The sequence below is a fragment of the Lissotriton vulgaris genome, unplaced genomic scaffold (assembly GCF_964263255.1).
Source record: "Lissotriton vulgaris unplaced genomic scaffold, aLisVul1.2 SCAFFOLD_225, whole genome shotgun sequence".
Classification (NCBI taxonomy): domain Eukaryota; kingdom Metazoa; phylum Chordata; class Amphibia; order Caudata; family Salamandridae; genus Lissotriton; species Lissotriton vulgaris.
The window spans coordinates 1,186,159-1,212,589 of NW_028252812.1; the positions used below are offsets into that span (position 1 = coordinate 1,186,159).

General features: G+C 43.9%; 1 protein-coding gene across 1 annotated transcript in view; it reads right to left on the reverse strand.

Annotated features, from left to right (window-relative positions):
• Positions 1-11,696: 11,696 nt before the first annotated feature.
• The window catches only part of LOC147662010 (uncharacterized), a 39,532-nt gene continuing 24,797 nt past the window's right edge, over positions 11,697-26,431 (reverse strand). Inside the window, exons 3-4 of the mRNA XM_086951188.1 lie at positions 12,264-12,341; positions 11,697-11,990 (exon numbers count right to left, since the gene is read on the reverse strand). Of these exons, the coding sequence (XP_086807314.1) occupies positions 11,697-11,990; positions 12,264-12,341 (372 nt within the window). The remainder of the gene's footprint in view (positions 11,991-12,263; positions 12,342-26,431) is intronic.

Genomic DNA, 26,431 nt, shown 5'->3' on the forward strand with positions numbered 1-26,431 from the left:
GGACCGGACCGGTTTCGAGGTAACACCTCTCATCAGCCCGGCTAGCTTGAATCCAGTGGTGTGGAGTGCCTGGGACCCACGTCTGAGCATCCCCAGCGCACTTATGGGGGTATTTGCAAACAAAACAGGAGATGGATCGAATGTGGATCAATGTCACACATTCACCCCAGTCCAAAGATCTGGGCCCAAATCCATCGTTTTTTTGCACTCCACACCACCCTGGGTTAGACAATGGCGATATGCAAATCAGCTCTGACCCTGTGCCCCATGGGAACAGTCCAGTCCGAACTACAAAAGCCATGTCCTTCCCAGAACGGAATCAAGCATCCGAGCACCGGACCGGTTTCGAGGTAACACCTCTCATCAGCCCGGCTAGCTTGAATCCAGTGGTGTGGAGTGCCTGGGACCCACGTCTGAGCATCCCCAGCGCACTTATGGCGGTATTTGCAAACAAAACAGGTGATGGATCGAATGTGGATCAATGTCACACATTCACCCCAGTCCAAAGATCTGGGCCCAAATCCATCGTTTTTTTGCACTCCACACCACCCTTGGTTAGACAATGGCGATATGCAAATCAGCTCTGACCCTGTGCCCCATGGGAACAGTCCAGTCCGAACTACAAAAGCCATGTCCTTCCCAAAACAGAATCAAGCATCCGAGGACCGGACCGGTTTCGAGGTAACACCTCTCATCAGCCCGGCTAGCTTGAATCCAGTGGTGTGGAGTGCCTGGGACCCACGTCTGAGCATCCCCAGCGCACTTATGGCGGTATTTGCAAACAAAACAGGTGATGGATCGAATGTGGATCAATGTCACACATTTACCCCAGTCCAAAGATCTGGGCCCAAATCCATCGTTTTTTTGCACTCCACACCACCCTGGGTTAGACAATGGCGATATGCAAATCAGCTCTGACCCTGTGCCCCATGGGAACAGTCCAGTCCGAACTACAAAAGCCATGTCCTTCCCAGAACGGAATCAAGCATCCGAGGACCGGACCGGTTTCGAGGTAACACCTCTCATCAGCCCGGCTAGCTTGAATCCAGTGGTGTGGAGTGCCTGGGACCCACGTCTGAGCATCCCCAGCGCACTTATGGCGGTATTTGCAAACAAAACAGGTGATGGATCGAATGTGGATCAATGTCACACATTCACCCCAGTCCAAAGATCTGGGCCCAAATCCATCGTTTTTTTGCACTCCACACCACCCTGGGTTAGACAATGGCGATATGCAAATCAGCTCTGACCCTGTGCCCCATGGGAACAGTCCAGTCCGAACTACAAAAGCCATGTCCTTCCCAGAACGGAATCAAGCATCCGAGGACCGGATGGGTGGCGGAGCTGTGGCGCACTGTGGCGCACGTTAACTGGCGCATCCCTGGGGACGCGCCAGTTAACATAAATCTGCCCCTAACAATCTCAGAGCTGTCTAGCCTAGAGTGGGCGCTATTGCTGAAGTTATGGACAAGCCAAGAGATAGCTATGCTTTCGACTCTTTAATGTGATAATTCTGTGTAACATGGGCTCCAGCTTTTAACTGCTCTCTTACCTGCCGGATAGCTCTGTCTCATAGGTCTAATGTCTGAAAGACAAATGTACCGAGGGCTCTGCACGGCTCTAGCTTTGTACATATGTAATAAAATGAAGGTTAGCTATGATAACTGAAGATCAGGCCAAGAACTTCCTTATAACATGACAAATACCTTTGACCTATCGGATAAAATGCTGTCTAGGACCTGATTTGCAACATATGTCTATCAGAAGGATAACTCTTAATGGTGTGATAGTTAGATGCAGCTATAGGTCTGTGTTCATTTTTTTGTGTGGTTTTCTTATAACTTTGCCACCGTTTGGCGAAACTTCACAAAACTTTTTTTCAAAAAATTCTCATCCACCTCAGCTCCTTCAAGGAAATTTTCAGGGCGGGTCCATCAAGTGGGACTTAGGAAATGGGGGAGGTCCTAAAACACATTGTCCCGATTCTTTTTTCTATTAAAAAATTGAACAGCGATACTGCAAAAACTGCTGAAAGGAACAAAGCTAAAATATGGTCCAAAAGCATGCTTTTTAGGATTTGGTGTAAATGTGTTCAGTAGTTTTTGAGAAATTAAAGCTCAAGAACTTTGTGTATTTATCACACTGCAGAGGATTCTATCAGCACTTTTAAATTCTTTCTGGCTCAGCCCTATTTTCACTTTTAGTTAAGGTATTTCTACTTTTACCCCGTTTTGCTGTTTTCAGCTGTTGTGCTCTTTTACTTAAGCTTTTTCTGCTTTCACCCCCTTTTTTGCTCCTTCTTTTTTCAGGCCTAAAGCGCTCTTCATCTGTACGCTGCTTGCAGTCCTTGGCCCCACCACACCTTCCTGCATCTTTTTTCCACCCCTGCCTCTCCCCTCCTTACCTGCTTTTTCTCTCCTGTGTCTTCTTCCCACTCCACATTGTTATCCCACCCACCACTCACTGCGCTTCGCTCCCCTCCCCTCCCAGGACATACGTAGTGGTGGCCACTGCATGATGCCAGTAAGCAGGTCCCTTGGCCCAGCCCCCTACTTACCTGACCAGTCTAAGGTCCTTTCAGACCTGGCTCGCTGCTGTCGTGTTCATGCTGTTTGCTGGGAGGCACACCAAACACAGTACGCAGGTTAGTCGGGTATTTTCTTTATTTGCATTTCGTACAGCTGCTCATCAGCACGTCCTTCCTCGTCCCTGTCCTGGTCATTGTATGTCCGCTTCCTGTCTCGTCACCGGATCTGGTGTCTGGTGATCTGGTCACTCTCCCTAAGGACCCACAGGGTCCTAACGCCCTACTGTCAGTCGCCCACCTTGTCGGGTCACGACATATCCCCCCTTGTTGCAAACAAATGTTCATGACACATTTATCATAATCACTATCGCCCACCATTGACAGTCCTCATTCACAGTTACATTGATGAAGGGGAAAGAACGAAAGAGAGAGAGAGAGAGAGAGAGAGAGAGAGAGAGCACCGGTCGCTCTACATCTCTTCATGAGTCTCGGTTGTTTACTGCATGTTCTTTGTGATCTTGTGTCTCCATCGCTTCCTTGTCCTCTATCTTCCTCCTTTCATGCGGCTGCAGTTGCCGCTGCCGTTTCCTCTTCTTCCGCCTTCAGCTCCTTGAAGTGCGAGCTGTTTCTTGTGATTCGTTGTTGGCTGGAGGCTGCCGTTATCATCGATCCTTTCACTTTCGTCACCTCCAATGATTCTTTGGAGAACCGGTTGTCCGATTTTTGATATTGTTTCTGTCTCACCACCACCAGGTCTCCTTCATTCAGTTTCGATGCGGACGTATGTCTCCGTTGATCCGCATTGGCTTTCATTTTCATTGTTGCTTCCTGATCTCTTTTTGCACTGTTGCTCCAAACCGCACTCATCTTCGCCTCCATCTGTGGTAGTCTTGTTTTGCTCGACCGCCTTAGCATCAGTTCTGATGAGCATCGACCCGTGGAGCTGTGAGGGGTGTTCCTGTAATCCTCTAACACCTGGCACAGTGTCTTCCCAGTCGATATTACAGTCAGCTTTGCTCTTTGTATTGCTTTCTTGATTGTCTCCATAAATCGTTCTGCCCTCCCATGGACCTGTGGCCACAGGGGCGTTATCTTCAGCTGCTTGATCCCCAGGTGGTCCATGGACCTGCTAAATTCTTCTCCTGAGAGTGGTGATATCTTGGTGCTCGGATTGCAATATGTTGTTACTAAGGCCTTGTGATCTGTTACTTTCGTGAATTGCTTCCTGTCGATGAACATGTGGTAGTGCTCACATGCCCACACCACTGCTAAACTCTCTTTTTCTTGCTGAGTGTAGGCTCTCTCAACGTCTGACAGGCTTTTGCTCCCATGTGCCATGACACATCGTGGTGGTTCCTTGCCTTGGTTGTGTTGTGCCAGTATCGCACTCAGTCCCACTGTGCTGGCATCCACGGTCAGTTTGGTGCATAGGTTCTGGTTGAAATACGCCAGGTGATCCACTGCTGTTACTGACGCCCTTCCGTCTTTGACAGCCTTGCTGCATTCTGTTGTGTTAAAGCTGTACCTTTCGAAGTTAATGTTTCTCTGTTTCCCTTTGTATGTTTTCGTTTCACTTGTTAGTAGCGTTACTAAAAAGTCGTCTACCTGATCTCCTACCAGGTTTAGGAACAGTCCCAGTTGTTTAGCTTCTACCACGTCAGTTGTTTCCATGTTCCTTTCAAATTTAGCGATCCAATTCTCCCATCTGATTTCCACCTGTGGTTCCGAGACGCTAAATGGCAGTGGTCTGCGGTATTGTGCGCTTTGTCTGGTCTCAGCCATGTTCTTTTATTTTGTTTGTGCCTTATTTGTGCTTTCTTCTCTCTTTTTCTTTTCTTTTATTTTGTTCCTTTGTTTTTTTTTTGTTTTTTTTTTCTTTATTCTCTTATTGTGGGGGATCTTTTTGTCCCTTTCCTTTACTTTCCACCTTGTTCCTTTGTTTTTCTCTTTATTCTCTTGTTGTGTGGATCTTTCTGTCCCTTTGCACCTTGTTCCTTTGTTTTTCTCTTTATTCTCTTATTGTGGGGATCTTTTTCTTGTCCCTTTCCTTTTCTTTCTACCTATTTTGTCTTCTTTTTCTCTTCGGTTTCTTTAATTGTCTCTATTTAGTGTTGTTTCAATTGATTTCCTCTTCGCCTGGCCTTGAAATGGTTGCCTCTATTGTTTCTTATGGCCACTTTCGTCAATTTCCCATTTAAAATGGGCGCCGTTGTCGTTCTCGCGAGATTTCGCGATCGAAATTTTGCCTGTCAGTCCCCAAAATGGCCGCCACTCCAGTTCTCTCTTCTGATTGGCCCAGCCGCCTGACTCTGTAATGGCCGCCGAGACTCTCGCGAGAGCCCGCGCCACTAGTTTCTAATCGCGCTCTTGTTCTCAGCGCTTACCGCGGTCGGCTGGATCTGCTCTTGGAGGCTGTCGGGGTGGACTCCCGTGTTGCTGCTTCTTTTTTTTCATCTGATTCCCGCTATTGGCTCATCCATGGTGTGCACCTTGTTTTTCGATGGCGCCTCGGTGGACACGCGTCGATCCGTCTCTTGACCTCGTCGCCAGTTGTCGTGTTCATGCTGTTTGCTGGGAGGCACACCAAACACAGTACGCAGGTTAGTCGAGTATTTTCTTTATTTGCATTTCGTACAGCTGCTCATCAGCACGTCCTTCCTCGTCCCTGTCCTGGTCATTGTCTGTCCGCTTCCTGTCTTGTCACCGGATCTGGTGTCCAGTGATCTGGTCACTCTCCCTAAGGACCCACAGGGTCCTAAAGCCCTACTGTCAGTCGCCCACCTTGTCGGGTCACGACAGCTGCCTTGAGTCTCCCGTCTCATTCCTTTGTTTCTCTTTCACTTTGTTTCTCTCTCTCTCCCTCTCTTTCTCTCTGTCTCTCTCTCTCACCTTCACATTCCTCTCTTCCATCTCCTGGTCAGCCGTTTTCTTTTACACTGTTTCTCTTTCACCCTTCTTTGAGCCAGTTTAAGCTATTTCTGCCTCAGGCCATTTTTCTCTTTTACTTGAGCAGTTTCCACTTTCAACCTGATTTTCCTCTTTTGCTTTTGATCGTTTCAGCCCGTTTTTGTCTTTTACTTAGGTTCGCTTTGCTTTCACCCCCATGTTTGCTCTTCTGTTTTAGCTCTTTTCAGCCCATTTTTTTTTTACTAGAGTTTTCTCCTATATTTTTCTTTTTAAATCGTCTTTATTGGTTTTTCACGATGTGTGCATAATACAATCGGCCAGTGTTAACATACAAAACAGTACAGTGAAGTTATTTCACACGTTTCATTTTGGTGAGAGAGAGAGTGAAGACAAAGAAAATCCTGTCCACCAATTGTGCACGTCCATATATTTAAACACTTTACAAACTGAAAGAAAAATACAAATCGATTGACGCTCTTCTCACGGCTACATAATTCCACACCAAACGATTCATGAAACACAAATACAAACTGTACGATCTCGATTTACTCCTGTACATTATACGATTCGGGTCTTCTATGTGCCAATTTGGCCCACATGCATCAAGCACTTTTTCATTCGCAAACGGTGCGATTCCTTAAAATCGGCCGTTTGCGAATGCAAAAGTGCTTTTTGGGATGCATGAAGCAATTTTAGAATTTGCAACATTGTTGCGAGTTCTAAAATTGCGGGTGCTTTTAAGAAGTCGCAGATGTGCGACTTCTTAAAAGCAATGCATCATCACTTTGACAAGTGAAAGTTCGCACTTAGGGTTCCAAATTTACCGAGTGGTTGAACCACTCGGTAAATTTGGAAAAAGTGTTTAAAATGCTTAAAATGTTTTTTTTTCAACATTCATGTTACGGACACACATGTCCTTAGGACATGTGTGTGTGCAACATGATGCGAAAAATACATTTCAGGGGTGCATGGGGGGGTCCTTTGGACCCCCCCCTGCACCCATGAAATTTTCTAAGTGCCACTCGCAATTTGCATTGACTCCTATGGGCCTTTTGGCCCATAGGAATCAATGGAAATTGCGAAAATTAACTTAAGAATTCGGTATTTCTTTGGGATTCGGTAAAAAATGCGATTTTTACCGAATCACAAAGAAATACCGATAAAAATGATGCATAGCATTTTGCATTTCCTAAATAGCGATTCCTTAATTTTCGCTATTTAAGAAATGCAAAATCCTACATTGATGCATGTGGGCCAAAGTGATTACTTACATGTGGACTCCCTTAGAAGAAGGGGGGGTAGCAGAAGCGGCGAGGACGATAGCGGGGGTGGCGGAGGGAAGAGAGGAGAAAGAAAAAGAGAGAGAGAAAGAGAAAAAGGAGAGAAAAGGAGATGCACAGAAGGGAGGATGCAGAATATATCGCGTTGTCGCATTGTTTGCAAGAGTATGAAATCTTGCTTGGGCAGACAACAACCTGCCTAGTGTAGAGGTCTACTTGACATGCGCGCTGGTATGTGGCAGCATGTTCATATATGTACCTAGCAGAATATGCCTAGTAGAAGTTAGCCAATCAGTTTAGTGTGGCGCTAGGCTTATTCAATTTACCTCCCACGAAATATAAATAATCTTGCCAGTGCATGGGGTTGGCTCGCGGTCTGTCTCGGTGTACCCCCAGTGTTTGTGTCGAGTGTTCAGCCACCAATGCTTTGCGAAGATCCAGTAACCATATACGCGTGCTAGGAGCTACACTGGATTTCCATGCCATTGCTGTTCTCCGCTTTGCCAACACCAGAGCGAGATCTAGGGATTTATTAAGATTTTTCCTCGCAGCAGTACGCTCGGTATCACCAAGAAGAAAATGTAGGCCCTGTACATGGATTATAGTATCAGTTGTTTCTCCCAAAGTCGCCACAATCTCACCCCAGTGAGTCCCAAGGCAGGGACATGTCCATACCCTATGTACAAAATTTGTGTCTGTCCTGAAACATCGTAGACAAATGTCTACAGGCACAGGATACATGCGTGACAGCCTATATGGCGTCAAGTAAGTAAGATGTAAATAGCTGAACTGCATGTACTTCAATCTAGCATTTGTAGACACAATTTTAGGGTATTCTATACACTGCGACCACTGCTTGTCACTCATGTCAATCGATAGGTCGGAGTCCCAATATGGCTGAATCGTTGTCAATTGAGAGTTGGGCCAGGTCTCAAGGAGCTATATAATGCCATCACCACTTGCTTGCCCTTTCCATGCGTGAGCAATGTCTGCAACACCTGCGACGGGTTTAGTTCTCTCATCTTTTCCACATGTTTGATGAAATTGATGCGCTAATAGTGTGTAAAACAGAAATGAGCCCTGCGTGACACCAAAGTCCTCAATTAAACCCTCCAGACTCTGCAGTTGTGCATCCGCAAATAAGTCGCCCCAAGTATCCAGCGCCACTTTTGCCCTGGATTCCAATCCCGGACGGTTATGACAGGCACATGTCCTTGGTAAAATCTCGAGTGGTAGCGCGGGTGCATACGGCATTGCCCGGGTGCTAGGTATCACTTATCTGAGCCAACTACAGCTGTCTACAGACATTAGCAGGTTGCATGGCTTCATCTGCTCTCGAGTTTTAGCACCCGATAACCATTCCATTATGGCTGTGCGTCGTGAGGATTATGCCCAGCCGGACATCTCTGTGAGCTGAACGCCCACTAGCCACCTCATTGGCCACTGGAGCTGTGCGGCAGTATAATAATGCTCATAATTTGGGCCCCCGGTCCCCCCTCCACTAGCGGCTGATACAATTTACTGAGGGCCATTTGAGAGCTCGAGCCTTCCCATATGAGCGCCACCAGAATCACCTTGAGGTCCTTAAATATGTTCCCGGGTAGTTTATGGGGGAGAGCAGTAAAGAAATAAAGTAGCCTCGGAAGGAGCAGCATTTTGGCAATGGCCACTCTCCCTTTAGGGGACAAGGGTAGACTGTGCAAGAACGGTAACATCGCTCGAGCTCTGGACACTGCCTTACCCAGGTTCCTATCAATGACATCTGCACTAGTATGATAGATCTGCACACCCAGGTACTTAAAGGTGTCGAATGCCCTTTTCAGCTGAGTTTTAGGCATGCCCTGTCTCTGGTCAGGCGGGATCTCTCTCCTTGAGTTCTCCCCTCTTTCAACTCATTTTTACTCCTTTTCCTAAGCTATTCAGCCCATTTTGCTCTTCTACGGGAAACATTATTTACACCGGAGGCATAACCACAACCTGCCTTTACTCAGTAGTCAATATCCCAACTGCGACATTACCAAGCGTTCCTTTATCTTGCGAGTCATTACAACACCTTGCTTTACGGGGAAAGTTGTTGGACTAGTGTTGGATTTTAAGTCTGACACCTTCCTTACTGACACAGTGACTGGAGTTGGAATAGTAATTTACACTATTCCAAAGTCCAGCGTACCACTAAAGCAAGTCTTTGTACAGGAAAGCATGGTAACATAGCAGTCGGGGTAATGACTGTGGAGTAACGGCATGCATGTGAAATGCTTGTGGGGTCCATCCTACATCCCTCTTCTACTTACTTAAGCTCTTTCTGATTTCACCACATTTAGGGACATATTATCAAGGATCGGTGTTAAAATTATTGCCGTTTTATCCGCAGGAAACTGCGGATAAAACAGCGATAATGGACTTGATAATATGCCCTTGTTAATTCCCATCGAAGCCCATGTTAACATCAGAACATGGGCTTCTATGGGAATTAACAAGGGCGTATTATCAAGCCCATTATTGCTGTTTTATCGGCAGTTTCCTGCCGATAAAACGGCGATCATTTTAACACCGGTCCTTGATAATATGCCCCTTTGTTCTTTTGATGGCAGGGCTCTAGTTCTCCTCCTCTGTAGGCTCCCTGCTACCCTTGCCACTCTCAAGCATTCCTGTGAATCTTTCTCACCTCTTGTCTCCCTTGCTCCTTACCTGCATCTTCTTTCCTATGTCTTCTTTCCTGCCCTCGTGCTCCTCCCTCCTCCCAGGACCTACTTAATGGTAGTCACTACACGTCCACTCTGTGGCGCGGGTGGAGAGTGTGCCGGGGGCAAGTCCATTTATGCCCGTCCATGACTGGACAGCACCCAGTGGCACAAACTCCAGTCCAGCTGCCCCCAGCTACACACTGCAGTGCTTCTCCATTAGCTTAAAACTGGAATGTTCCCCTCTGCTGCCATATTTCACCTGTACTTACTGCAATTTCACCTGCAGCAGCCTATCCACACCCCTTGTGCAAGCAACAGCCACAACCACACTCCCACACAGCGCCAGTTACAAGAGCAAACCAGCACCCCAAGACTCACTCGCATGCATGTTATTCCACGCCCACTTGCTCAGAAAACACCCAACCAAAATCTGGGACCTGCTGAGCAGTTACTCATTGAACCTCCTCTTCCTCAAGGAAAAGTGGCTCACCCCGGCATCAATACCAGACATTGCCACAGCATTTCTGGCTGGCTACAAGACTGCGAAACAGGACCAATTTAAGAAGTCAGGAGGGGAAGTTGTGATCGTCTACAAAGACCCTATCAAGTGTTAACTGACCACAGAGAATTAACCCCATTCATGGAACAACTGCACTTCAAGCTGTAAATCTTCAAAGAGCTCATCCAAAGTAGAACTCTCATCTACCAACCACTAGGAGACTAAGCTACCTTCACCAACCTCATCAAGGACTTCATCTCCACTTTCACTATCAACTCCAAAATCTATCTAGTCCTCTGGGACATCAACTTGCACCTGGAATACAGAATCGACCCCTGCCTCACATCACTCCTAGAAAGACTAAACAACCTCTGACTGACCCAGCTCGTCACAGAACCCATACATATTGCTGGACACATGCTGCATCATATCTTCACCACCTTTAACGTCATAAAGTTCAAGTCAACCTCACTATTCATGTGGACCGATCCAATTCCAAGTCAACACCCCACAAGCCAGTGCCACAAGCAATGTCAGCCTACTCAGCAGCAGTAAGGATGAAATCTCAAAATCAGACTGGCTCCACACCCTCTGCATTGACCAACTCAATTTTTTGGGCAACATTGATGAGGAGATCGACAAATTTAACAACTGGAGCAAACTCTCTTGCACCCATCAAATTAAACAAACAGAGTAGAGCCAACCAGCAAGCCAGCTGGTACACAGAGGGCTTGGGGAATTTATGAGACAATGCAGACAGCTAGAGAGAAAGTGGAGAGCCAGCTGTGAAACCACTGACAGATCCACCTTCTAAAGTTGCACTAAGACAATACCACCAGCTACTAAGAGACACCAAGAAAAGAGCATTAGCATAATGCATTAAAGTGAGCTCCAACAGCAACAAAGAAATCTTCTTGATCATCTAAGATTCCACCACACCTGTGGCCTCCTTAATAAATCTAGCCTCTCAATAACTGTGTGATGATCTATCCAACTTCTTCCACAGCAAAATCGCAAGCATCTACAGCAACTTTACACACCAAGCAAACCCAAACAAACTCATTGCCAGCCTGCTCATAACTAGACAAGACAGACACCTAACAGTATTGAAGGCCTTCAACCGTGAAAAAAATAATCATGCAGACCGTCCACTCTGGGGCCCCAATGGACCCATGCCCCTACCACATCTATAACCTTGGCACATCACTAATTACCAGAACCCTCACCCACATCCTGGACTCCTCTATTACCTCCTACACCTTCCCAGAAACCTGGGTGCACACAGCAGCCAACGCCCTCCTCAAGAAACCTTCAGTTGACCCAAAACAACTAGGCAACTACTGCCCTATCTGCAGCAAAGGTGATTAAGAATGTCATTACCAAACAAATCATAAACCTACTCAAGCTTCACCATATTCCAGACAGCCCACAATCAGGCTTCAGAGAGAAACACAGCACAAAAACGGCATTCATCACAACCACCAACAACACCAGGGCCATCCTAGCAGAGGAGAAACAGCTGCCCCCATCCTGCTAGAAATCTCAGCGGTATTCAACACAGTCTCCCACAACACACTCTTGAGAAGCTTCCACAAGTTTGCCATCCAAGGACAAATGCTCAAATAGATCTGCTCCTTCCTCATCGAAAGAACCTAGAGTTAGACTACCAACTTCTACATCAGATGCCAAGAAACCAATATGATGAGTCACCCAGGAAACATTCCTCAGCACTACTATGTTCAACACATACATGGCCCACTCAGCAACATCATCAGATTGCAAGGCTTCACCATCACCTCCTATGCAGACAGCTCATCCTCTCCCTGACAGATGAGATACACATCACCAGCACCAGCTTTACCAATTGCATGGCCTCTGTAGCAGAATGGATGAGAACCAATTGCTTGAATTTTTGATGAACAGAAGGCCTGGTCTTCGGAAACAGGAACTCCCAGTGGAACGCCACCTGGTAGCCAACAGAACCTACACCCACTGACCATGTTAGAAATCTGGGTATCATTCTGGACAACCAGCTCAACATGACAGTACAAGTGAACACAAAGAACTCCATCTGCTTCTACATCCTGCAGATGCTGCAAAAAATCCACAGAACATGAGACAAACCATCAAGCAAGCACTGATCACAAGCAGACTCAACTACAGCAAAGCATGAAGACTAAAAGTTCCAAGCAGTTCCTGGACAGATTTCAGACCATTCAGAATTCTGTTGCAAGACACACTCCTCCTTCCCCGCAGCACCCACATCTCACTACAAGGAGCTTCATTGCTTCTGTATTCACAAACACAGACAGTTCAGCCTCCTCGTGCACACCTACAAAGGCCTACACAACACTGCACACACATACCTCAACAGCAGCATACACTTTCACAATTTCACAATCCATCCAGACATCAATGCTTAACCTCACTCTCAGATACACCCCCTGCATTCACAAAAGAAAAACAGGAGTTCACTTGTTCTCCTACATTGCACCCAAAACATGGAAGAGAAACATAAATACAAATAAAACATGAAGGCAAGTAGAATAGGGATACCCTGCACCCTAGGCATTGTATGGGAGTCAAAATACGAATTGATTTAAGAAACAAAAATAACTGAATTCGCTGTGGATCTCTGAATCCACAGTAAAATGTACAAAAAAGTGCTGGCTCCCGTGCCTAATTAAAAAAAACATGGGTTTGGTTAGGGTAGCAAAATCAGAATATTAGGAGAGGGGCCATGAGCCTCTGTGAGACCCCGGGGACCCCATCACTGGGGCTGTTTGAAAATATAGGGGAGGAGGCGCATGGCCCCACTGCCCGGGCCTCAATGAGATGCCGGGGACCACATTCCTGAGGCCATTTTACAATATAGGGGAGTGGGCCCGAGGCCCCACTCCTTGAGCCTCTGTGAGATCCCAGGGACCATTTTCTCCCATATTTATACAATGGATGGGGGTGTTTCTTTCAGGAACAAGCTCTATCTTTCTGACAAATTTGATGTAATTCCGTTCAGCCTTTTTTGTGGTATCGCTGTTCATTCCTCCTATGGAAAACTGCATGGTGGGAATACATTTTTGAACCCCACCCCCCTTTTTTCTCAAACCCTGATTGAAAAATCACCCCAAAACTTTCCAGGGCGGAGCTGAGGGGCAGAGACCCTTTTTGGAAACTTTTGTGAAGATTTGGCAACCAACACCAAAGATAATGGGAAACCCAAAAACATTTTCCACTGTCAATTATATATATATATTACCTACTGGCGGTCGCCAGTAGGTAGTTATAGTTAGGACCTAGTTTCCATAGGAAATCCGCAACATTCTATTCGGAATAACTTTGGCGCCGGTTGATGAATCTTCGCACATTTCTCAAAGAAGATGGCCCGCTCCGTTCTGCTCCTTCCCTGAAAGTTTTGCTGGGATTTGTCAAGTGGGGGCTGAGAAAAAAAGGGGGTCCCAAAATGCGTTTTCCCCATGTTATTTTCCATAGGACGATTAGACATGGCTACAGCCCGAACCGCTGAACGGAATTACACCAAATTTGGGAAAATGGTAGGGTCTGGCACGCAGATCGCCCTTTTGGTTAAATGGTGTAAATCCCTCCAGTAATTCCTGAGAAAATCAAATGTGAAAAAATGTATATATCTGGGCGGAGCCTAACCACACATCTCATCGTAAGATCTGATTGGCTGTCAGCACTTCATCCAAGAAGTGTTGGCAGCCATCTTGGGACCAATATACATGATAGCACCTCATTAAAAAGCATTGCAGTTAATAGAAGGTTTTAGGAGTTTAGTTACATTATAAATCATTTGTTGATGGTACCATACTCCTTTTAGGAATTGTGGTGTGTTCTAAGGTGATTTTACCATGTGAAAAAGCCTTCTGCTGGGATATCATGGATCATGTTTGAAAGAAAACTATTATCTCATGCTTTTCCCACAGTGGTTTGGAAGGGGATCTATAAGCTAAACTGAAAGCATATTTTCTGTAAATTCACATTATCTTTCTCAGTCATGTGAGAATGAAGTCTGACATTCTCAGTAAAATGTACATCCAACAAGGACAGAGACTGTCAGTTGATTCCTTTGTGTTCTACTGCAGCCTCCCAGAGTGTTCTAAAGAACTACTTGAGCGCTAACAGCCCTACTTATTACAAAGGTATGGCACACCTGAAGCCATCTTGATTGGAATAAAGTGGTAACTCTTACAACATTTAATTTAAAAATGAACAAAATCAGGGGGTATATTTTGCCATAGAAAGTATGATTAGTGCTGCAGAAAGAAAAATTAGGGCACATTTTGAGTGACTTCTCAAATCCTCTTCTATTTCATTAAAAAAGTCTGACAGGCAGTATCCCAAGATGGCCACCAGAGACAAAAGAGCCCAAATGTAGCCCAATTATCACCCAGATGTAGCCCAAGTATAGCCCAATGACAGAATGTCCCAGAGTGTTCTAAAGAACAACTAGAGCACTAACAGTCTTACTTATGACAAAAGTATGGCACACCAGAAGCCATCTTGATTGGAATGAAGTGGTAAGTCTGAAAACATTTAATTTAAAAATGAACAAAATGAGGGGGTTCATTTTGCCATAGAAAGTATGATTAGTGCTTCAGAAAGAAAAATTAGTGCACATTTTGAGTGACTTCTCAAATCCTCTTCTATTTCATTAAAAAATTCTGACATGCAGACTGAAACATGCGCTTTCAATACCAGCAGCAGACTTCCCTGGTGAGCAGTAGCTTTACTACAGTTATCTAATAAGCAACTAGCGTGCTAACATTCTGAATTTATGGCAAATGTGTGTCACATTTGAATGCCTTCCTGATGGAATCAAAGTAGAAAACTGAAAGTATTTCCTACTGAGGAGACTGTAGTAAATGAGGAAATTAGGAAACTTCATAACAAATAAGTCTCCCAAGATGGCCACCAGAGACAAAAGAGTCCAAATGTAGCACAAATATCCCCCAGATGTAGCCCAAGTATAGCCCAATGACAGAATGTCCCAGAGTGTTCTAAAGAACAACTAGAGCGCTTATAGTCTTACTTATGACAAAAGTATGGCACACCTGAAGTCATCTTGATTGGAATAAAGTGGTAACACTTAAAACATTTAATTTGAAAGGAACAAAATGAGGGGGTTCATTTTGCCATAGAAATTATGATTAGTGCTGAAGAAAGTAAAATTAGGGCACATTTTGACTTCTCAAATCCTCTTCTATTTCATTAAAAAAATTCTGACATGCAGACTGAAACATGCACTTTGAATACCAGCAGCAGACTTCCCTGTTGAGCAGTAGCTTTACTACAGTGATCTAATGAGCAACTAGAGTGCTAACATTCAGAATTTATGGCATATCTGAATGCCTTCTTGATGGAACCAAAGCAAACAAGCATTGAAAATGCAATAGATCTCGCCCTCGTTTAAGTTAAAACCATTCTGTTTGTAATGAGGTGGCTTTTTAGCTTTGCTTTTATTAGTGTTTTTCAAACTTTCATGTAAATAACGTGCATATGTATGCATATATGTATATGTATGCATGCATTTATATTTGTATTTATATAGATATGCAGATTATATATGTTTATATATGTATGTATATATATATATACACATACATATATATAAATGCATATGCATATATATATATGTGTATATGTGTGTGTGTAGAGAGAGGTAGAGAGGTAGAGGTGTAGAGGTAAAGGTGTAGAGGTAGAGAGGTAGCGGTAGGGAGGTAGAGGTAGAGAGGTAGAGACTAGTAGAGAGAAAAGCAGAGAGAGGTAGAGAGTAGAGAGTGAGTAATAGAGAGTAAAGAGTGAGTAGTAGAGAGTAGTAGAGAGCAGTAGAGAGAGTAGCAGAGAGAGAGTAGTAGAGTGAATAGTAGAGTGAGTAGTAGAGAGTAGTAGAGAGTGAGTAGTAGAGAGTGAGTAGTAGTGAGTAGTAGAGAGTAAGTAGTAGAGTGAGTAGTAGAGAACAGTAGATAGTGAGTAGTAGAGAGTAGTAAAGAGTGAGTAGTAGAGAGTAATAGAGAGTGAGTAGTAGAGAGTGAGTAGTAGAGAGTAAGTAGCAGAGAGAGAGAATAGTAGAGAGTAGTAGAGAGTGAGTAGTAGAGTGAGTAGTAGAGAGTAGTAGAGATAGAGTAGTAGAGAGTGAGTAGTAGAGAGTAGTGGAGAGTGAGTAGTAGAGTGAGTAGTAGAGAGTAGTAGAGAGAGAGTAGTAGAGAGTGAGTAGTAGAGAGTAGTAGAGAGTGAGAAGTAGAGAGTGAGTAGTAGAGAGTGATTAGTAAAGAGTGATTAGTAGAGAGTGAGTAGTAGAGAGTAGTAGAGAGTGAGTAGTAGAGAGTAGTAGATAGTGAGTAGTAGGGAGTGAGTAGTAGAGAGAGATTAGTAGAGAGTAGTAGAGTAGTAGAGAATGAGTAGTAGAGAGTGAGTATTAGAGAGTAGTGGAGTAGTAGAGAGGGAGTAGTAGAGAGTAGTGGAGAATATTCCAAAGTTTGGCACAGCACCACTTGCACAAAAAGTCCAATCAAATCATATCACTTAGAGTCCTTATTGAAGCGCTGAATCTTGGTGTATATTCAAATGCTTTTATTTTCCTTAAGTTTATGTACCACAGCCAGCCGACGCTTTTCGTTCTGTACAACAGAACTTCTTCAGGGCGTTCCTATTTCCTTCAAGTTATGTTGGTATCCTGTTGTCATATAACTAGATATTTCTTCCAAATGTAAGTACATTCTTATTCAAAGTGACTAGGTATCAATTTTACCCACACAATTCGGGCAGACTTGAGTAATTTATAGCATCCTCAAAGTCAGTCTTTCAAAAATTATAAAGTATAGGACATGATAATCCAAATCCAAATGTTTCTTAAGAAAAGTCATTTTCAATCGTTCGGAATATCGGCTTTGGGCAGATATGACCCACGGGCACGGTTTATGACTTTTCTTGAGAAACATTTGGATTTGGATTATCATGTCCTATACTTTGGAATTTTTGAAAGACTGACTTTGAGGATGCTATAAATTACTCACGTCCATGGATGCTGCTGGGAACGCCCACAGCAACACCTATTGCACGCCCCTTTAACACAGGACACTGCGTTAAAGGGACTGATATTTATCAGGCAGGAGTACGCCACAAAAAGTAGCTTAGTCCTGCCTGATAAATATCACTCAGTCTTCTGCGTCACCGGAACGTCACAAAAAGTGACGTTCCGGAGGCGCAAGGGGCTCGTAAATAAGGCCCCATAGGTTTCACACTCATTATAGTTAGGAATTAGCATTTAAAAAACCTTTGAAATTCACTGAAAAAAACATAGGTTTCACACCAGTTATAGTTAGCTGGACATTTTACTCATACAAAACTATTGAAATTCCCCCGTTATAGTTAGTTGTACTCACTATAACTCGCGCGCCCGCAATCCCCTGCTGATGATGTCACATATTGCATCATTCATGACATGGTCAGTGACATCACTGATGACATCACGGATGACATCTCAAATGACATTACTGATGACATCACTGATGACATCATCCAGTGAATGTGGTTTGCTCTGATATTTAAATATGTATTATAAATACACTACTTTGCATTGAAGAAAGAGTGGATATATAAATATAAATGTGTGAATGATGGATTTAGTAACCGTGTCATTGATTGTTTCCTTGACTAATTTGTAGAGTCTCACTATATGTAATATGTAGTTATTTAACTGTGTTAAAGTCTTTATTGCTTTGACTTAATTGGTATATTAAAGACTATGGGCCAGATGTAGGTAGGCCAATACCGGTCGGTAACGGACGAATTTACCGAATTTCGGCCGTTACCGACTGGTATTGGCCATTTGGGATGTAGGGGACAGAAAAACATCCGAATCGGTAATTTTACCGAATCGGTAAAGTTACCGATTCGTAAATCATACCGAATCGGAAAATATACTGAATCGGTAATTTTACAGAATCGGTAAAGTTACCGATTCGGTAAAGTTACAGAATCGGTAACTTTACCGAATCGGTAAAATTACCGAATCGGTAAAATTACCGAATCGGAAAAATTACCGAATCGGAAAATAAGAAGTGGCAAAAATGAGTACTTGAGATGTAGGGAACCTCAAAAATACCGAATTCGACTGAAATTCGGTATTTAAAAGTCTGTAATTACCATGGATTCAAATAAGGTGGTAAACAGGTGCAAGGTATAAAAAAGGCCCCAAAATGCAACATTTACTCAACAATGGTGGCATTCTATGTCATTGCGAGGCGGCTACGCCTACAGGCTGAAGGTGAGAGGGTCTGGAGGAGGGAGTAGCAGGTGTACAGACAGAGGATCACTCTATTCCAGCTAACTGATCCAGAGATCATGCAGAGGTACAGGCTGGATCCCCAAACCATCCTGGACCTAATCAGGGACCTCCACCCACTATTGGAACATCCAACCACAAGGGCCCACGCCATCCCACCCCATGTGCAGGTGCTGTGCAGCCTACACCTGCTCGCATCTGGAAGTTACCAGAGTGTGGTTGCTGCGGTAGGTGGGGTGTCCCAGAGCTGTCTGTCACGTTTTTAAAAAAAATTCCTTGATGCCATGTTGCAGAGAATGCATTTATACATCCGCTTTCCTGCAACGCATGAAGAACTGCTAAGGACAAAGACAGACTTTTACCAGATGGCGCATTTCCCACACATCATTGGCTGTATTGATGGTACCCACGTACCAATATGCCCACCAGCTGCCACAGAGTACATCTTTCGGAACCGCAAGTCCACCCACACCATCAATGTACAGGTGATCTGTGATGCCAACTACATGATCCCTGACCTAGTAGCCAAATTCCCCGGGATCACCCACGACTCCTACATCTTCCACAACAGTGGGATCTACGAACGCCTGCCAGCGGGGGAATTTGGAGAAGGATACTTGCTAGGTAACAGTCTGTGTGAAACTCCCATGATACATAATATAGGAGGATATTTATGTGTGCATGTGAGTAATGTGTTTCTCTCTCACTATTAGGGGACAGTGCATATGCACTCCGGTCCTTCATCCTCACTCCCTACCTCAACCCTACAACACCAAGTCAGAGGAGGTATAACAGGGCCCACAAAACAACCCGAAACATTGTGGAGCGCACCTTTGGCAAGTGGAAGAGCAGGTTTAGGTGCCTCCATAAGAGTGGAGGTGCCCGCCAATACACACCAATCACCTGCTGCAAGATGATAGCAGCTTGTGCAATGCTGCACAACCTTGCGGTCAAGAAGGGCACAGCAGTGGATCTCTCAGATTATGAGGACCATGACGATGAGGATGCAGTGCCTGAACCACACGCACCTGGAGTTGCAACACCAACTGATGGCAGACACAGGCAGGATGAGATGACACGCAACTACTTTTAAGTAAGTAAAGAGACACAGACAGGTGGAGTATGCACCAAAAGTAGTTTAATTTTGAAATGAGGTAGGTAAGTAAAGCACAACTGTGCAAATGAAAGTATTTAACTGGAATGATGTCAGTCCTGGTTCACCTCAACATGAACTGCAAAAGTAATTTCCTTCCTCGCTTCCCTGTAACATCTGTAGGTTGTTCACCCTGCTCACTGTCTTGCTGGCCTATGGCCTCAGCGTGGCGTCTGCTCCTCCTAGTTTCAGGGACAAGGTGCTTTCTATGCTGCTCCTGCTAGTGCTCTCCTCACTTACAGGCACATCCAGAGCAGCTGTATGTGCAGTTTGGGCATTTAACAGCGCCTCAAGGGCACTGCTCATCCTGCCCATGCCCCTAGTGACCTCATTGGTGTTTTAGGTCATAGCCTCCTGCATGTTACTGCTTCTCCTGCATAACAGGGATGTGGCAGTGGCCAGGCGGTTGATGGATTTATTTTGGCCATGAGCACGCTGCCTTTCCTTGCGCCTTGCCTCAAAATCAGTGTCTATCTTGGTGCATAGCAGCTGCACACAGTGGCTAATTCCACGCATCCCTGATACTATCTCTTTGTTGACCTGTACCAGCTCACTGATGCCCTTTCCTATTTCTCCTATGTTGCTGTTCAGGGACCTCATTTGTCGTTGGCATGCCTGGATGGCTCTTCCCTGCATCCTCTGTATTCTCACCATGCTCCCCTCCAGGCCACGGAATACACTTGGACCCTCAACTGTTGCACCTGCTGGCCTCTCTTGGACTCTGCGGCATCTTGCACCACTATAGCCCACCCCTGCACTGGCCTGTGTTGTACCAGAGGTGACATCTGCAGGCAAGTTGTGTGATTCCTCCCCCTCCATGTCAGCTGCTGCTGACTCCATTCCTAGGATTCGGGCCACGACATGCCTCCTGCTTGGTTGTGATGCAGGTGTGGTATCATGCTGTGATTCTGGCATTTCTGGGATGAGAGCAACAGAGGGGATTGAGATCTGCCAGGGGACGCCAGGAAATCATGACACATTTCTGTGTCTTGTGCTGGAGGATGTCTACTTGATGCACCTGTGTCCTGTGGTACGGTGTGGGTAGTTGGACCTGCTTCCTGACTCTCCTCCCTCTCAGGTGGTGTGCCTTCTGTCTCCTGCGAACGCCTGTGAGACGTTTCACCTGTGGATATATGAGCGAAAATTAGCTAAGCACTACTGTCTCACAGTCACTACAATTAAATATGTATCACAATGGCTATTTTCTCTATGCAGTCATTGCCTTCACTAGTTGGTTGTTGTGCTTTGTGACATGTTTTTGCATTTCCTGACTAGATATTGCATCATGCATTGGCCCTGTATAGTGCTAGCAGTACTGGACTGGGGTTCACTTGGCCACTAAGGGTGCAGCTAAGGATGATGGGGGGGGGGGGTGCTGTGCATTTGTCTTACCTTTTTTGCTTGCAGTCCTGGCTGAGCTGTCTACTTCTCCCAGTCCGCAGACGCTGTCTGGTTCAATGGTTGAGGCCACCATCTCCTCCAGGTCAGTGAGGGGGGGTGCTGGGTTCTTGCCTCCACCAGTTTTTGATGCCTACTTGTGATGTTCTGCCATTTTCTTTTTGGTTTGGCTCCTCAGGTCATAAAATCGTTTTTTGAGGTCCTCTGTGTCTCTGGTGGTCACACCAACTGCATTTACTTTGTCCAAAATGTCCTGCCAGATTTTTCTTTTGGCAGATTCTACCACAGTGAGGGACTGCCTGTCAAACAGTTTGTGGTGCACCTTCACCACCTCCTCCACAAGGACCTGCAACTCCATGCTGCTGAATTTGAGTTTCCTCCACCTCTCATGCTGCTCTTTTTCCTTGCTGCTTGCCATTTTTCACTTTTAAAAGTGCCCAAAACCCTTCCTGCTGCTCAGCTCTGCTCCAACTGCCTTTCCAGAAGCTTCTGATTAGTTGCAGCTGCCTGTGTAGCCACTTCCTGGGAGGGAGGGGGAGGGTGGTAGCACCTGATTGGCTGCCTACTTCAGTTTCACTTTTGTTGGCTTTCCGATTCTGTATTTACCGATTCGGTATTTACCGAATCGGTATTCTCAATGCATTCCTATGGGCCAAAAGGCCCACAGGAGTGCATGGGGAATTCCGATTCGGTAAATACAGACTTGGTAAATACCGATTCGGTATTTTCCGATTGTCCGATACCGAATTTTACAGATTCAGTATTTTTTACCGAATTTTTATCTACATACCAATTACCGATTCTAAAATACCGATTCGGTAAAATTCGGTATTTTAGAATCTGTAAAATCGGATTACCTACATCTGGGCCTATATTTGTTATTGGTTTCTTAACTGAGTATTTGTATGGATAAATGAATGTCTATGTGGTTTGGTGGGGGGTATGTAATTGCCTAAAAATGTGTGAATAGTTCATTCAGTAGGTAAATGAGGACAAGACTACATGTTATAACACTTGTTTCAGTGAGTGTATATGTTTATGGGTGTGGTGGTGATTAAATATGTCTCTCAATAGTATATCTCCATTGAATTTGCATAAAAAAGCAGTGTATGTTACAGTTATATCTAATTAAATGAGCCTAAGACTTAGTGACTGTATGAGTCACTGTATGGAGAACTGAATATTTCTAATTGTCATTTTATAACACACTAAGTGTATAGATGAATAGATGAAGTGGTGTTTGTAGAAGTGTGTAGGTGAGTAAATGTAAGTATGATCCATTTGCATAAGTCAATAAGATGTCTTTATAAGTGAATACAATGTGTGCTGGTGTGTAATGTTGAAATAGGCGTATAAGTATATTTGTTAGTGTTCTGCTAATTATTCACTGCATATAGCACTGAATCTATAGGTAAGTGATTAGATGTGCGTATAGATCTATGATTCACTGAGTGGATGTTTAGAAAATACTATTGATGTGTCAATGGTTTGAAATAGGGCACTTTCTATATTACAGTGAGTGGAAAATATTATACTAGTGTGTGATGAGGTGTATTTCATTGTCACATGGATGATGTCATCAGTGATGTCATTTGAAATGTCATCAGTGATGTCACTGACCATGTCATGAATGATGTAATATGTGACATCATCAGCAGCGGATTGCGGGCGCGCGAGTTATAGTGAGTACAACTAACTATAACGGGGGAATTTCAATGGTTTTGTATGAGTAAAATGTCCAACTAACTATAACTGGTGTGAAACCTATGTTTTTTTCAGTGAATATATATATATATAATGTGTATTACCTACTGGCGGTCGCCAGTAGGTAGTTATAGTTAGGATTTTTTTCAATGTTAAATCTCAAAATTCTATTTGGAATAACTTTGGCACCGGTTGACGAATCTGCCTGAAAATTTCCTGAAAATGGCCTCGTCGAGCTCCGGTCCTTCCTTGAAAGTTTGGGGGGGATTCGTCAAGCGGGGGCCGAGATAAAAGGGGGGTCCCAAAACGCGTTTTCCCCATGTTAATTTCCATAGGGCGGTCGATTTCACTTTTAGCCCGAACGGCTGAATGGATTTACACCAAACTTGGCAAAATTGTAGGGACTGGTAGCCCGATGTGCCTTTGCTATGTCTCAAGATATGTGCTCCAGTGGATTTTGAGTAATTTAGGTTCAAAAAATATATATATCTATAGCAGCGCACCGGTGCGCGCACCGGAGAGCGCTCCAGGCGCGACACGGGAGGTGCGCATGAAAAGCTGATTGGCTCTCGGGTGTCTGTAAACATTCCAAACAGTCCAGAGCGGTCGCCATCTTGTGTCTCGGTAAAATCGAGACATAAGAGGCGGCTAAAACAAAGTGGGAACTGACCATAAGGCGTCAGGGATAGACCCCTTTGACCCCCTAGGTTTGATGTGGGGGCTATAAAAGGGCCCCGCGGGGCATTTAAAATATATATATTTTTTTTCGTTTTGCGCGGGGGAAGCGCACGGTGCGCGCACCAGGTAGCGCACCGGGGAGCGTAAAATGAGGGAAAAAGATGACAGAGTTTTCAAAAAAATGAAGTTTTTATTTAGAAATTGGAGGTAGTTCTAAAAAGAACTTTTTTTTTCTTCTTTTTGTTGTTTTATATTTTTTTTGTGTTTTTTGAACTTTTTGAACTTTTTTTGGCTTTTCAAAACAGTTTTATATTTTTTTTTTTGTATTTTTTAGGGGGAGAAACAAAAAAAGGGAATTGAAACTGGCTCAACTGGAGCAAAAAAACAAAAAACCCAAAAAATTATTTCTTTTTGGGGCACTTGTGATTATCACCTGCAAGGACGATGAGCTTAATACTTTGTTCCCCATAGGAGATAAGCTTGCCACAAGCAGTACAAGTAATTTTAAAATCAGCAAATCTCGGCTGAATGCAAGGCATCACCTCAGATGTTTCTGGTTTCGAGGAAGTGGGTTGGTTTCTTTGGGAGGGGGTCCTTGATGACTGGGGGAGGTTACTGGCCAGTTCCCGGAACTCTGCTCGAGAGTAGTTGTTTGGATGCTTTCTTGTCATGTGCCGAATCATGGTATAGTTACCAAAAGAATATTTCTTGTTTGGGTTGCCCCGTGAAAGTTCATCATTGCAGATGAGGCAAGTCACCTTGGGAGCATTCACCTTTTTTTTCCCCTCTGGAATTGAAAAAAACTGCCAAATAATGTGTGGTTTGGGTTTATAAGGTGTATTTTCTTCTGGCAGCCATCTTCTTCTCCCCTCCTCCTCTTCCTCTTCCTCCTCCTCCTGTTCTTGACCACCAATATAATTTGGAGCTGGTCCTCTTGGTGGTGGTGGTGGTGGTGGTGGGGCAGATGCACCAGCTGATGCTACTAATGAAGCCATTATTTAGAGCAAAAAAGTAGAGAGAGCAACAAACAGGTCTTCCTCAGTCAAAGGACAAAGTCAGAATAAGGAAAAAAGGTGGGGTCTTTCATCATTTAGAAAAAAAAACTGTCCTGAACCAATGAGAAGTGTTATTTTCAGGTCACAAGACCAGGGGCTTCATCATTATGAAACTAAAACTGTTATGAACCAATGAAAAGTGTTATTTTCTGCTCACATGACCCGACGCGCTTACGCTACGCGCCCGGGGGCGCGGCCCGGGTCGCGCAGCGTAAGCGCGCCGGAAGTTTACGTTGTGCGATCGTATTCGCTCGAGTACTTCCGGGTGAGCTTACGCCGTGCGTATCACGCGGTCGCGGCTACGCGATACGTCACGATCATGTTTTCGTTTGCGATATTGACGCTTACGAGACGCTCCCCGGAGCGCGCCCGGGGGCGCTTTTCAGAAATACGCTTTTCGGGGCGCACTCCGGGGCGCGCTCCGGGAGCGCTCCCCCCAAAAATAAAAAAAATAAAAATGGGATAATTGTAGAGACAGATAGCCCTATTCTGAAGTGGTTTGTAAAAAAATTAACTTTATAAAAATATGTATTGTGCTACATTGGGCTTAATATATGTTAGAGCCAAAATGTAGCCCAAATGTAGCCCAAAGTAGCCCAATGTAGCCCAAAGATGGCCACCAGAGATCAAAAATTGTAAATGTAGCCCAAATTTCAACTAGATGTAGCCCAACTGTAGCCCAATGACAGAATGTACCAGAGTGTTAAAAAGAACAACTAGAGTGCTAACAGTCTTATTTATAAAGTGAAACTTATAGTTAGGAATTAGCATTAAAAAAACCTTTGAAATTCACTGAAAAAAACCATAGGTTTCACACCAGTTATAGTTAGGAATTAGCATTTAAAAAACCTATTAAATTCACTGAAAAAACCATAGGTTTCACACCAGTTATAGTTAGCTGGAAATTTTACTGATATAAAACCATTGAAATTCCCACGTTATAGTTAGTCGGACTCACTATAACTTGCGCGTGCAATGCACTGCTGATGACATCACATATTACATCACTCATGACATGGTCAGTGACATCACTCATGACATCACTGATGACACCATCCTTGTGACACAGTGACAGACCTCCTCTCAGTGTAAAGTAACCCTTGAGACACATATTCAAAAATAGAAACTGAAATTTTTAAAAAATGGACATACCTATACCAGTCACAACAAGCACTTCCACTATCTATATACACATCCACTCATTCACCAACAGTTCTATATAGTCACTCATACATATACTCACTCATCATATGAAGAGATACACCTATACATCCTGTTACACACCGACATTCATCCAAAAGTTACTCACACACATAATCACACGTGCAAATAAACTATTGAACAACCATTTATTTGAATATAGAGTTATACACACACTTCCACCTTACTTCTATTGAAAATTACACATATTTATTCTCTTAAACAATCACTTATAGAAACACATACTTATTTAAACAGGAAATCTTACAATCTCTTACTCTCACATATACTCACTTATATACATCAATATTCATATATACTAGATTAAAACATATGTAGTTACTGATAAAGACACTAGTGAGACAGTCATTCACTCACTAACAAACACATATAGACACTCATCCACCCATACAGTCCTGTACATATGCTGTCTTCAAAACACATACAAACAAAGAGTCAGTCACTCATGCATCTATGTGCTAAGTAATACCTCCACCAAACCATATAGACACTCATACTGATACTAATAAAAATATCAAATAACCCATATACATACGCATGTAGCTACTTATCAACACATGTAGCCACTTATACACAAAGTGAAACACTAATATATGTATTTAAATATTTAAACATAACTCACTAATATTTATTTTTCAGAAAGACACATATTCACTGGATGGTGTCATCAGTGATGTCATGAGTGATGTCACTGACCATGTCATGAGTGATGTAATATGTGATGTCATCAGCAGTGCATTGCACGCGCAAGTTATAGTGAGTCCGACTAACTATAACGTGGGAATTTCAATGGTTTTATATCAGTAAAATTTCCAGCTAACTATAACTGGTGTGAAACCTATGGTTTTTTCAGTGAATTTAATAGGTTTTTTAAATGCTAATTCCTAACTATAACTGGTGTGAAACCTATGGTTTTTTTCAGTGAATATATATATATATATATATATATATTACCTACTGGCGGTCGCCAGTAGGTAGTTATAGTTAGGATTTTTTTCAATGTTAAATCTCAAAATTCTA